The 14,407-nt window shown below is 46.9% G+C and overlaps 1 protein-coding gene across 4 annotated transcripts in view; it reads right to left on the minus strand.

Moving 5' to 3' along the window:
• The window catches only part of RAD51B (DNA repair (Rad51) family protein), a 108,703-nt gene extending 94,532 nt beyond the window's left edge, over window positions 1-14,171 (minus strand). For all 4 annotated transcript variants that reach the window (XM_086793196.1, XM_086793194.1, XM_086793193.1 and 1 more), the window contains exon 1: window positions 14,037-14,171. In XM_086793196.1, coding sequence (XP_086649322.1) covers window positions 14,037-14,120 — 84 coding nt within the window. In that variant the 5' untranslated portion in view covers window positions 14,121-14,171. The remainder of the gene's footprint in view (window positions 1-14,036) is intronic.
• Between the last annotated feature and the right edge of the window lie 236 nt (window positions 14,172-14,407).

The following is a 14,407-nucleotide window of genomic DNA, read 5'->3' on the forward strand; positions in this document are numbered from 1 at the left end:
CCACGACTGTAGCATCAGTCGACCGGCACTGAATGAAGCCCATGACTGTATATGCCCAGTCGGCCAGCAGTACAGAGGTCCACGACTGCTGATGGGTCAGCCGACCAGCTACTCAATGCTCCTGCCAGCTCAGAACTGCCTCCCAAGCCACAGAAAAAATGGGAAAAATAGGGGAAAAATGCAGTGAGGAAAAATGATAAAACACCTGATAAGGGCGGGCACACCCACAACAAAGGCCCTGGTGTATAAATCTAGACAGGAGATGACTTCTAACAAAGGCTTCCCCTCGACCTGGATCACCAACATCATTGTTCTATATCATCAAGTGGAGGACCCCAGGAATCCCAATAACTACAAGACTATAGTATGGCTGAGATCTATGGGGTGGTGCTTAAGGACATAATCAACTCCGTGGTAGAGTATCAGGGTCACAGGAGGGCAGTTGGTCAAGCAAGTTCAAGAGAAATTTCTCCACACTAGACCATATATTCACTCTGCGGGCTCTCATATATTCACTCTATGGGCTCTCATAGAGGAAACCGATCATGATAAAAGCATGTGGATTGCTGCTTTGTCAATTTCCACGAAGCCTTTTGATTCGGTCCCTCAATCCCACCTCATTGGATGCTTCCAGGAGCTCTAGTTACCACGATGCGATTTGGACTGTGATGTCTGAATGAGTGCACAGAGCGGAAGCAAACAAGCACTAGAGTGTGCTAAGCAGAGAGTGCAAGAGAGAGAGAGATATGAAGCAACTATGCTGAATATACTCAAGTGCTACAGTCCCAAGCAAGAGACACGAAGAGTCTCATAAGTGAGGGAGCAAAAGGAAGACTAGACTATAAGAAAAGAGGGAGGGCAGCCCACCTATTTATACATAAGAGGGGCTGGCCGACTGGACATCTGAACCTGGCCAACTGGGAAAAAGGTACCCGACCTGGGAAAAATGCTAGAAAAGTATACAAAAATAGGGTGGCCAGCCCACAACCAAGGGCCATGAAAAAGGACCAAAAAGGGGACTCCAATGATGAGTAAAATCTCGGGATGAATGTGCTAACACCCCCTCTCAGCACCAGATGCTGAACATACTCCGAGAAGCCGAAGATGAGGAACCAAGGAAGACTGAGAAACAGGCTTGGTGAACAAATTTGTTGCATTCTCCACTCAAGGACAATACTCAAAACGCAAATCACCAGGAAGAACTCGTTCACGAACATAGCGATACTATGTATCTCAATGTGTCTCGTACGAGCATGAAACATAGTGTTCTTGGCGATGGCGATGCAACTCTAATTGGCACACCAAAGAAGAGTAGATCGAGTAAGAGGACAGCCAAGCTCCCCCAATAATCTCCGTAACCAAATCGCCTCACATGCAGCATAACAAACTGCACGATACTCCGCCTCTGTAGAGGAAAGCGCCACAATAGGCTGCTTTTTACAAGTCCATGAAATGGCTCCAGAGCCAAGTGAAAAAACACAACCGGTGGTCAAACGCCACGTATTTGGATCTCCAGCCCAATCTGAATCAGACCATCCAAGAAGAGTGCATCCTTGGCCATAGAAGATGGCAAAGTCTAGAGTGCCACGCAAGTACCGAAGAACTCTGAGAGCACACCACCAATGCTACTGACAGGGTTTGGATGAGAAAGAACTCAATAAGCTGACTGCGAAACACACGTCCAATGGGGAGTAGGTCAACCAAACCAAACAACCGATGAGAATCCGGTATTGTCCCTAATCAATCCCTCGAGAAGCATCAACAAGAGAAAGCTTCTCACTAGTATCTATAGGAGAAGATACTGGTTTGCATCCAGTCATCTGAAATCTGTCAAGTATCTCCTGTGTATACTTCTGCTGTGAGAAGAAATGCCCTTCGGGGTCTAACAATCTTAAAGCCAAGAAAATAATGCAGAAGGCCAAGATCCGTCATCTCAAACTCTGTCTCCAAAGCATCCATGTGTCATGTGCATCATAGATGCCATGGACAATCTCAGGGCTAGATCCAGAGGGGGCAAACAGATAAATAGTATGAACCAGATAGAGTCAGAGTGTGGAGCACAAGATACAGAAGTGGCCAGGTTGGACTTGGAGAAGCACCAGGGGGCAGTCGGCTAAGTACAGGAGCTGTCGGCTGTACCAGGAAGCAAGGTGGCTGAAGGCGCATGATGACAAGGCAAGATAACCAGTCGGCTGAATTAAAAGGCATTTAATTCATGTATGACTGGCCGACCAGGAGTCGGCCAGTTTACCAACAGTCCAAGAAGTCCAAAAGGAGGTATAAAAGGCAAAGGGTGCTCCTCATTGTAGGCATTCAATCCCACTAAGGGTTTGGATCCTTAGAGGTCCCATGGGGGACAGATTTTAGGGTTAACCACCTTTTTATGAAGGCAGCCAAGGGCTGCAAGATATGTACCCTTTTTGTACCATAGTATATACTGAATTTCCAGCACTTCTCACTCTCTCTCTCTACTCTCTCTCTACCTGCGTTTTTGCATCAGATGGTGCGTTTTTGCATCAGAAGGTTTCCAAGAGTGTTTAGGGCTGAAAGAAGACTACCCAAAGCTTCCGCGTGTTACATTGGTATCAGAGCATCAGGCTCAGCAAAGCTAAACACTGATTCAGTCCCAGATGATGGTGTACAAGTCCAAGGTACAGGAAAGTACACGGATTCGAAGCCCAAGGCGAGGAGCACAGAAGCGGGAAGAACTCCCAGGAGGTTTGTTGGTGGTGTTCCACAGTGCCAGATGGGGATGGCAGTTCCGTGAGCCAGATAGGTTCTAAGGGAACGGTCCCAAGGGAGTTTGATCCTCCAAGGGTGATGTGAGAGTGCCAGACTCAGTTCCAGGAACGAAGACCAAGACGGTGTTCAAAGTGAGGGCAGGAATGGATTGTGGACTAGAGGAAGACCAGATGCATAGATCTTCATCAGAGACAGAGTGGTTTGGAGAACAGACCGGATTTTCAGAGAAAAAGGTTTTGCCAAGGATGGATGATGACAGAGGGACTTCGGAACAGGATTGGGATGATGACAGTCATCCAAGAGCAGGTTGGATTCCCGTCATCAAGTTTAGCAGAGGGGGATGTCATGTGCATCATAGATGCCATGGACAATCTCAGGGCTAGATCCAGAGGGGGCAAACAGATAAATAGTATGAACCAGATAGAGTCAGAGTGTGGAGCACAAGATACAGAAGTGGCCAGGTTGGACTTGGAGAAGCACCAGGGGGCAGTCGGCTGAGTACAGGAGCTGTCGGCTGTACCAAGAAGCAAGGTGGCTGAAGGCGCATGATGACAAGGCAAGATAACCAGTCGGCTGAATTAAAAGGCATTTAATTCATGTATGACTGGCCGACCAGGAGTCGGCCAGTTTACCAACAGTCCAAGAAGTCCAAAAGGAGGTATAAAAGGCAAAGGGTGCTCCTCATTGTAGGCATTCAATCCCACTAGGGGTTTGGATCCTTAGAGGTCCCATAGGGGACAGATTTTAGGGTTAACCACCTTTTTATGAAGGCAGCCAAGGGCTGCAAGATATGTACCCTTTTTGTACCATAGTATATACTGAATTTCCAGCACTTCTCACTCTCTCTCTCTACTCTCTCTCTACCTGCGTTTTTGCATCAGATGGTGCGTTTTTGCATCAGAAGGTTTCCAAGAGTGTTTAGGGCTGAAAGAAGACTACCCAGAGCTTCCGTGTGTTACACCATGACTGAACGGATCCTCACCGAATAAGAACCTCTAAAGATGAGGTCATCAACATAGACCACCATGATAGCAATCAACCCCTTCTCAAGGAGGATATAAAGGTTCGAATCATTATGAGAACGGCGCAGGCCGAGCTTCTGAAAGAACTCATCAATCCGCTGGTACCAAGCCAACGAATCCGCTGGTACCAAGCCAACGGAGCCTGCTTCAGACCATACAAAGCTTTCTTCAACCGGTACACCTGATCCTGTTTGCCTGGAATAACAAATCCCGGCAGCTGATCAACATAAACCTCCTGTGTAAGCTCTCCATTCAGGAAAGCCGACTTAACGTCCATCTGGAATATAGGCCATCTATGATGTCCTGCAAAGAGCAAGAACGGTGCAAATGGTAGTCATCTAGGCCGTTCGAGTGAAGGTCTCATCGAAGTCAACTCCTAACCCTTGGCAACCAACATCACCTTGTGCTTGTCCAAGCTGCCATCAGCTCGGAACTTCGATTTGAAGATCGAGTGCACACACCAATCACCTTACGCTGCAGTGGCCTAGGCACCAAAGTCCAAGTGCCATTTCGTTCAATAGCATCCAGCTCTGCCTGCATAGCACGACGCCAAGGCTCATGTGAAAGAGCCTCATCCACAGAAGTGGGATCAAAAGGACCATGAATCATAGAGGACATAAGAGCATAGTTAACAAACATGTTGCCCTCATGGATTTGTTTCCCTGAAACTCTGGAAGATCACCTGAGAGAACCAGGCGGAGGAGCAGAAGAAAGCTCACGTAACCCAGAATCACAGATCTGCTCGAACTCGCTGGAAGAGCAGCAGAGTCATCATCATCTGACTGAGAATCCACAGCTGCAGGTGTAACAGAAGCAGAGGGAGGAGGAGGAGGAGGAGGAGGAGGAGGAGAAAGAAGAAGCTCACCACTCTCCTCTGAAGATGTAGGAGTCTCGTCGAACACCACATCACGGCTCACAACTTCTTTGTCGGCCTGCTGATCATATAGACGATATGCCTTGGACACAATGCTGTATATCCAAGAAAAGTCATACGCTGAGACTTCGAGTCCAACTTGAAGCGATGCTCCTTAGGCACATGTATATACACCGAACAACCAAATACCCGGGAATGAACAATAGAGGGCTTCTCACCATGGAAAGCCTCATATGGAGTTTTATCTAGAAGAGCAGCAGTAGAAGACCTGTTCTGAATGTAGATAACAGTAGAAGCCGCCTCAGCCCAGATTCGTTGAGGTAATGAAGAATGCTCAAGCATAGCACGGGCCATCTCCATAATGGTCCTATTCATCCTCTTTACAACTCCATTCGGTGATGGAGTATATGTTGTAGTAAGCTATCTCCGAATGCCATGAGCCTTGCAATATTGCTGCAACTCCTACAATGTAAACTCACCTCTGTTGGTCCTGAGAGCCTTCACCGAGGAACCGGTCTCTTTTTCCACCTCAACCCTCCAATCACAAAAGTGCTGAAAAGCCTCCTCCTTGGACTTCAGAAAGAAGACCCAAGTATATCTGGAGAAGTCATCCACCATCACGAGCATGTACAATGCCTTATTCATAGACGCAGTACTCATAGGACCACATAAGTCTGCATGAACAAGAGCAAGTGATGTCGAAGATCTGTGTGTTGCCTCCTTCGGAAAGGGGGGCTCGGTGTTGCTTCCCTTGTAAACAAGGGGAACAAACAGAAGATGGAGCCTTGATGGTCCATAAACCCACAACCAACCCATCATTCGAAGCTCGCTGTAGAAGCTGATAGCTCAAATGGCCAAACCAAGCATCCCAAAGAGCTAGAGAAGAACCATAAGAAAGCAAAGGGGTCAACTTGTACTGTAACATGCAGAAGCTTCGTGGGAGATCAGTAACTTCAATGCTCAGAAATCAGCACACGTTTCACAACGAAAATAACGCACAAAAACCGAACCTGAACTTTCTTGGCTGAGGATAATCCTCTGCCCTTGACCTGCAGAATCCACCCTTGCGTTAGCTTCTCCTTGGCTGTCCTCGCCTCTTAAGTGGCTTCAACACTTCATGAAATATGAGATGGATGGGACTGAATTATGCCTTGGGTATTTATACCCCCTAAAGATGCTGGTCGGCTGTTTTATCAGGGTCGGTTTGCTGAAAAGAGACCCACAACCTGTTTAGTAAGCATTAAATGCTTATATTGCCATCCTTTCACACCTACTGCCTTGGCCACCTCGCTGGGCTGCTGTCCAGGCTGTTTGGGCAGACCCTATGCTCTGGCCGCCTACGGTCCTCATTGCCCTATGGGCTAGCCGACTGGCTAGGCTGGCCCAAAGGGTAGTCGGCTGCCTAGCCAAGCCCTCTTGGGCTGGCCGACAGCTTGCCCAGCCCCTCCTTGGGCTGATGGGCAAGTCCTAGGGCCTGCCTGGCCCCTCTGCCCAAACATGGGATATAATACCCCTTTTTGGGGTAGCCCTAAGGTATGTGCCCTTCTACATACAACCTACATGCCCTACACAGATGTCTGGCATCTGGTCACAGACCAAACACACAAAGCAACTGCCATCATTCCAAAGGGAGACTCACAGTGCGGACTGGCATTGTTTCATGTGCAGGACAATGCACACCTAACCTTGGACGCATGTGCAGGACAATGCATACCTAACCTCGGACGAATGGAGTGGAACCCTGGCTGACTCGTCCCGAACTGGACTCACATGGGACCAGTTTTCCACCCCAGGTCCTGCACCTTCTTGTTCAGATATGTCTACGTGGCAGCCAAGTGCATGATGCACATGACATCCCCTTCTGCTTAACTTGACGGAAGCTGCATAGCCTCCAAATAATCCGTCAATAAAGCCGGATAGCCATCGAAGAACTCTTTGTCAAGCCATACTGCTTCGTGGGTCCCTCGATCCTGAAATTTTGTGAGGATCTGTCTTTGTCTTCGGCCTGAGCCATGCTTGAAGAGATGCAAAAGGATCTATTCTGGAACCATCACTTCAGCTTCATCAATGATATCTAGTTCCGCTTCGTCTTTCACTTCTGAAGGGATCAGACCAGTATATGGTTTTAACCAACTGACATGGAACACATCGTGCATAGTCCAACTCAGACGTAGTTTCAACTTCATTGAAACCTCGTTAATCTCTCTGGATGGGAAAAGATCCGAAGCTCCTGAATGACAACTTTGGACATCGCTTGCCCGCCTGTTTCAACCTTTGCTTCATAATCCGAAGATACACCCAATCACCTTCCGAAAACTTCATATCCCTTCGGTCTTTGTTGGCCTGTCAAGTGTAGGCCTCCTATGCTTTAGCCAACCTGTCTTTTACTGACTCCAAAATCTCCTGGTAAGACTCCGTCAATTTGTTCGCTTCAGGTACTGAAGATGAGGTTCAGGTCAATAACGACTGGAATGGTCTTCCAAACGGTGCTATGGAGTCTCGCCAAGAACTGAAGAAAAAGAATCATTCAAAACAACTTGAACTAAAGGCAAACAGGATTCCCACTTACATTGCTGATGATGGACATAACACTTCAGCAGCACATCAAAGGCCAGCTGGTTGTAGATTTCTGTCTGGTCGTCCGTCTGTGGGTGAAATGCACTAGAAAAATTCAATTTAGTACCAAAGTTATCAAACAATGCCCTCCAAAAATGACGGGTAAACTTGGCATCTTGGTCTGACACTATGGTCCTAGGGATCCCGCCAATCACGTACCAATGCCTAATGAACAAATGGGCAACATCTTCAGGCGGTCACATTAGCCCTGCATAGAATAAGCATAACAAATTTGCTAAATCTATCAACTATAGTCAAGCACGATGCAATGGATGAATGATGTGCAATATGCAGAATGCTTTTTGATGCAAACCCTAAGGTTTCTACGGACTGTATATGCATGAATGCGTCTCTTTAAGTGGGTTAAGGGACTTAGACTGACTGACTAACTTGCTATGGCTGAGAATAACCTATGTAACTCGTGCCTGACTTATCCTGGACTAAGGATTACAATGGGGTCACGGCATACGACAAATATCATCCTGAATGGAACTAATATTGTACAATGTTGTGATGAGCCAGTTTGTCACCATGCACTATAGTGCAAAGTGCATGTGACACCCGCTCTTATACCACACATCCCAGACTTCACCATCCCTCCTCCCCCCATACTAGTGGACCGTGCATTACTTTCTTTCACACACTCATGCCCCACCTTACCGCCCACACCCACACCCCCTGCCACCACCTTACCCGGATTCATTCCCATCATGATCTTGACCACATCTATGAGGACCACCTCTTCTGCCACATTTCAGCTCTCAACTTATCCCTCCCTATCTCCATCATTACATCATCCCAGCTCTCCTCCATCATCCATGACTCCGCCCACGCCAACTTCCCCTACACCACACGCTCCACAACAAGTTTGCCAGTGGGATCCCAACCCCAAAATGGATCGTATGATGAAGAGTGCAAAACCACCAAGCTTCGCCTCTTACGCGAGAGGGAACATGGGCTGATTTTAGCACATAAGATGCAACGCATCTTCCGTACGTTCACTCACTGAAAGAAACGGACATTTCTTGCCAGACGAGAGCAAGAGTTATACCATCTCTTTTTGAGCGAGGACAACTCAAAGGCTTGGCGCATTCTCAAAGAAAAAAGAGCACCTACACCTATCACAAATCCTCGTCTTTGGGAAGCCTATGCACGACAACTGTGTGATGTGCCAGACCAACCTATACCACAAATGTCACACATCCCTCGGCCTACATCATCTTATCTCTTTGATTCCCCCAATGTCACTAGGGCTCTTAAAAAGCTGCATAATGGGAGAGCAAAAGATCATGAGGGTCTACGCGCGAAACATTTTGCCCACGGGCACCACGTATTGGCTCCCATTCTTGGCAGTCTTTTTAACAGAGCACTCTGTGAAGGCTTCCCACCCTGCTGGACTACCAACACCATTGTCCCCATCCACAAAGCAAGAGACCCACGGACCTAGGTAACTACAAGACTATCATGATTGGTCACACAATGGCCAAAATCTATGGGGCAGTACTAGAGGACATGATGAGCTCTATGGCAGAGAGGATGGAAAACAGAGCATCAAGCCACGCAAGCTTCAGGAGAAACTTCTCTACGCTTGACGATATCTATCAGAGAGGAGGCGAGGTCCTCAAAGAGACGTGTGTATTGCTACTTTGTGGATTTCCGCAAAGCCTTTGACTCCATCCCTCAATCCCATCTGATAGGACGCTCGCAGGAGCTCCAGTTCTTGTTGGCATTATCATCTCCAGATCGGGCATATATGTGCATATTTCATGCTGTATCTGGCCAGATTTATGAGGCCATGCATTCATCTTAGTTTAGATATTTTTCTGCTATTTTTGCCTATTTTTTAGACATTATTTTAGTATTTTTTTGCATAGTCGGCCAGCCCACTATTTTTATGCTGGCCGACCAGCTCTTGTCCAACCTATATATAGGTGGCTTGGGTTTGCATCATTAGCACTTCATTATTCAGCCATTGTGTTGGAAGAATGCACCTACGGGCAGCCCTCGTGCTCTACTTCAGCAGATAACAAGTTTTCTACTTCAGTTTTATTGCACATGTGCTTCTTTGCAAAATCTATTTGCTGTTTTTTCTGTTTTACAGCCATTCCATGGTATCAGAGCCCAGTGTTGCAAAGGGACCTGCGTTTTCTACATCTATTGCTGTAGGCAAAGATCCACCGCATCTACATCTACAAAGGAGCTGCGTTTTCTGTTGTGGACCTGCGTTTTCTGCTGTGGACCTGCGTTTTCCATTGAGGAGCTGCGTTTTTCCACTGAGGAGCTGCGTTTTCTGTTAAGGACCTGCGTTTTCCAGAGAGGTGCTGTGTTTTCCACAGAGGTGCTGTGTTTTCCACAGAGGTGCTGCGTTTTCAGATCTCAGCCCCGTATTTTGGTGCTACAACAGGTTTTTAACCCAAGGGAGTCATTTCTTACCTCTCCTTTTGGTTTCCCACCCTCCCATCCCTTCTGCTCCTTCCTTTCTCTTGGCTGCACTCAGCCTTCGAGGAGTCGTCTGCTGATTTTCTGATCAGCTCTGTTGAAGAGGAGGATTCTGCTGCGTTATCGGAGATATGGCTTCTGGTCATAGTCATTCTTCTCACTCGGGGATTCTCTTTTCTTCTCCCCGATCCCAAGCCCCAAATTCACAGGGTTCTTCTTCCCAGCTTCCTGTTTCTCTACCTTATTCCTAGATTCCTGCTTCTTTTCCTTCCATATTCCCCACCACCACCACTTCTCTTGTTTCTCCCCTCCCACAAACCCTCATCCCAACCCCTTCCCATGTGCCATCCTATTCACCCCCTCAAGTGAGTGATTCCATGAAGCTGACTGCTATCAACTACCATACTTGGTCGTTTTATACGCAATTGCTTCTTGAAGGAGCAGGTGTGTGGCCCTCTGTCACCACTCCTCACTTGGTGGATCCCACGTTTCGTGGAGTTCTGGATGCACGGGCCCGTCTCATCATCATCCATTGTATGACACCATCTATCCAGGCACAATTCATATATTCCCGGAGTGATGCCAGACAGATGTGGAATGAGATTCAGAGGAGGTTCGGGAGAGTATCTTCCGTGTGAGGATTGCTAAGTTGGAGGCGGATCTTGAGAAGATTACCATCAGTGACTCAGATAATATCATTGATAAGATTGGGGAATTCACAAGGATCAAGAGGCAGCTTGAGGAGTATGGGAGCTCAATCAACAACCCGATCCATAAACTGCTTGGTAAGCTGCCATCATCCTTTGACTCTTTCAAAGATCACATCTACTTCCGTGAGCCTCTCCCCCCTTTTGAGGAAGTCGTGAGTTATCTCCACGACAAGTGCATGCTTCGCGGAAAAAGCAAGTCAGAGTCTGCTTTTGTTGCCTCTAACAAGGACAAGGACAAAGGCAAAGGCGGAAAAGGGAACTCCAACAACAACAAGCAAAAAGTCACCACAAAGTCATCTTCTGACGACGACAATTCTGACAGCAACAAGGGTTCCAGGATGAAGGAATCTTGTGAGTTTTGTGGCCGACTTGGTCATTCTGAGGCCAAATGTTTTGCCAGACAAGCTAAAGCCAAAGCTAAAGCAAAACAGGAGTCCTCCTCCGATGGCTCAGACACTTCACCCACAACAGATGGTTCAGATACTTTGCCAATGACAGAGGAGGGTACGAAGTCTCATGCTAAGATGGCTTTTCTTGCTGTCTATGATCCCCCTGTTCTTTCATCTTCACAGGAGCAGGATGAGTCCATCCTGGTGGTCACAAAGGAGACTTCTGATTCAGAAGTCAATGCCCTATCCGCAACAGAGGATTATTTACAGGAGTTTCTGATAGAGACCTTATCAGTTCCTCTAATCCCTTTGGATGAGTATCTCCCTTCCCTTGTGTTGTTTCATGCTGATGCTATTATTGCTGATTTTCTCTCGTCTCTTTCAGAGGAGGATAGTGGTTCTTCTACTGGGCAGGTGGATGATTTTGCCGAGATATCCTCACATATTCTTGAGCTCCCTACTTTGGCAGTTGCTTCTCCTTCCTATGTTTCAGAGGAGGCATCTTCCACTATCTTGGAATCTGTCCCTACTTTGAACCTGGCAACTTCTACTATTACTGATGATCAGTTTGTTCCAGTGGTTGTTTCATTTCCTTCTTCTTCAGAGGAGTCGTCTACTTCGGTCCCGATACTTGTTGCATGTGCAGAAGAGGTATCATCTATGGTTCCATCTCCTGAGGGCTTCTCTCTTCAGATTGATTCTATTGTTTCGTCTTCGATATCTTCTCGATCTTCTTGTGGCTTCTTCCGAAGACCTTCTCGGTATTCAGATGTACCATATCTTCGCAAGCTTTGTGCCTTTTATGAGGAGGTTGTTCCTTCAGACTCTTTGGAGGTCTTTCTTCAGCATGCTGGAGTCAGTCTGCCCATCTGGCGCGCTGAAGAGGAGGTGTTGGCATTATCATCTCCAGATTGGTGCATATTTCATGCTGTATCTGGCCAGATTTATGAGGCCATGCATTCATCTTAGTTTAGATATTTTTTTGCTATTTTTGTCTATTATTTAGACATTATTTTAGTATTTTTTGCATAGTCGGCCAGCCCACTGTTTTTATGCTGGTCGACCAGCTCTTGTCCAACCTATATATAGGTGGCTTGGGTTTGCATCATTAGCACTTCATTATTCAGCCATTGCTGTTGGTTGTATGCACCTACGGGCAGCCCTCGTGCTCTACTTCCGCAGATAACAAGTTTTCTACTTCAGTTTTATTGCACATGTGCTTCTTTGCAAGATCTATTTGCTGTTTTTTTCTGTTTTACAGCCATTCTTTCACTTCTCACATAAGATGATATGGAGTGTGATGGCACTATATGAGGCAGTTCTCGGCCGAGTACGTGCACCCGGTGGGACCTCGAGAGATATATGTAGCACTATTGGGGTTAAGCAGGGCTGCCCACTCTCACCTACAGTCTTTGGCCTATACATTGATGAGATCGCAATATTTGTGGATAGTTTCGGAGGTAGAGGTTCACCATTGGCTCAAACATTAGTGCCCATATTGCTATATGCTAACGGCATTGTCTTGATCTCAAATTCAGCCGAGGGTTTACAGAAACACTTAAATGCATTGGACAAATTTTGCAAGGAGAGAGACCTTACAGTCAATTTGGGAAAAACCAAGGTTATGGTCTTCAACACATCTTATGCAATCGCCTCACGATTTTCTTTCATATACAGAGATGCCCCAGTGGAGATTGTGCCGAAGTATGTGTATCTAGGAGTCACTTTTACAGACCCTTTGTTCTGCATGACCACAGCTGCCCACTGACCGACTTGCGAGGGGGCATGCCTCCCTAGCCCATATGGAGAGACTGAGTTTCCAAGCACATTTCCAAGAACCTCGCACTAAGTGCTGGCTCTTTTGAAACTCTAGTATGACCAACGGCTATGTATGGTGCAGCCTTTTGGGGGTGGGGCCTAGGGAAGGCACTAGAGGAGCAAAGAGAGGCTACAAGTGATGATGTTGCCACGCATGATCAAGAGTAAGCCATCTGTACCACATGACATTCTACATGCAGAGTTTGGGGTGGCCCATTGGTTACAGATGCCCTTTTTCAGACTGTCACTTATATTCAGCATGTATACACGCTTGATAGAGATCGCCTCCCATGACTAGCACTAGAGTCCTCTATGCAATTATACTGCAAGAGGGAGGGAGCGATTAAGACGAGCTAGACTGCCCTCATCCTCAGCAACACGGCCACCACCATTACCGACACATACATGGTACTCTGAGGTAGTCGAGTGGTTTCGTGCACACGGCATACAGATGGAATGTCTCCCCCCGTTTCATTATAGCCTGGATTCCCCCTACCTTGATCTCTCACGACAAGAGATCAACCGGATCATCCGGTTAGATCTACTCAGGCTACACATACACCAGACTTGGGTGTCTCCGTCAGGGATTGGTAAGAAGTGTGAGTTCTACAGAGATCGCTTCTTGAGACTCTCAGTGAATAGATTCTTTGAGATCCCAGAATACATACAGATACACATGCACATGCTATGCGTATCACGCTCGGCTAGCTCAGGGTATCCTCCCACCACCTCAAAGTAGAGACTAGCAGAGCTAAGGATATCCCACATGAGGAGAGGCATGCACAATATGCACCACAGGAGCAGTAGAGGATGAGGCCCATTATTCGTTCAATTGCCCGGCTTACTACAAGATACGGAGGAGATTCCATTGCCTCTTCCGAGAGGGATTCGGACCACTCACACGGGTGATACAATTTGAGGATTAGAGGTGCTTGGGCATGTACTTGATGGAGCTCAGACGACACAGGGATGTAGTGTTGAGGCAGCATGCTGAGAGACAACCCCAGCTCTGACGGGACACCTCACAGAGAGCCATTTGTGGTACACACATCCACATCCGAATCCATTGCCCACAACAGTTCCTCTACTACAACATCAGAGCCCACCACCAATACCCACGCCCTAGAGGAGTTCTTAGCGAGAGAGCTCGTTCTTCGAGCCGTTTAATTTTTAGTTTAGCCAATATTTCATTTGGATTGTCCTGTCCTGTGTGCCCCTTCTTCAACGCATTACTACACTTATACTAAAACAAATTACAAGCTCCCATGTTCAAAAAATCAAGCGCCATGTCTGCTCAACTACAAACAAAGACAGTGAAAGCATTCTCTCTCTCTCTCTCTCTCTCTCTCTCTCTCTCTCTCTCTCTGAGTGTGGGTGTGTGCGAGGGTGTGCGTGTGTGTGTGGAGTGTGTGGAAATGCTACATACCTTGGCAGTAACAATGCCTCGTGCGCTCAGGACGTTGGCGATGGAAGCATCCAGCTCCATTCCGCTGATCAACCTGCTCGCCATGCTATGAGTTTAAAGGTTTTAAGTTCTTTAAACCTTTAAGTTCTAAGTAATTTCACTTTTGAAAGTTTAAAGGTTGTAACTTCTTAAACTCGTCTTTTTGAAACTTTCATATCTACTATGTTATCCTTCTATCCAACTTTCATCTCCAAAATGTAAATGTAACAATGGCCTTGTGGATGCTAACACCATGCACAACCTCTATGAGTCGGTGGTTGTAAATCTCAAGACCACCAAGGAAAGAACCGAGTACACTCCCACTCTCCTACTACCAAAGAAAGTTCTCAAAG

Source organism: Cibotium barometz, chromosome 59 (assembly GCF_041138505.1).
Source record: "Cibotium barometz isolate CiBa-2024 chromosome 59, ASM4113850v1, whole genome shotgun sequence".
Taxonomy (NCBI): domain Eukaryota; kingdom Viridiplantae; phylum Streptophyta; class Polypodiopsida; order Cyatheales; family Cibotiaceae; genus Cibotium; species Cibotium barometz.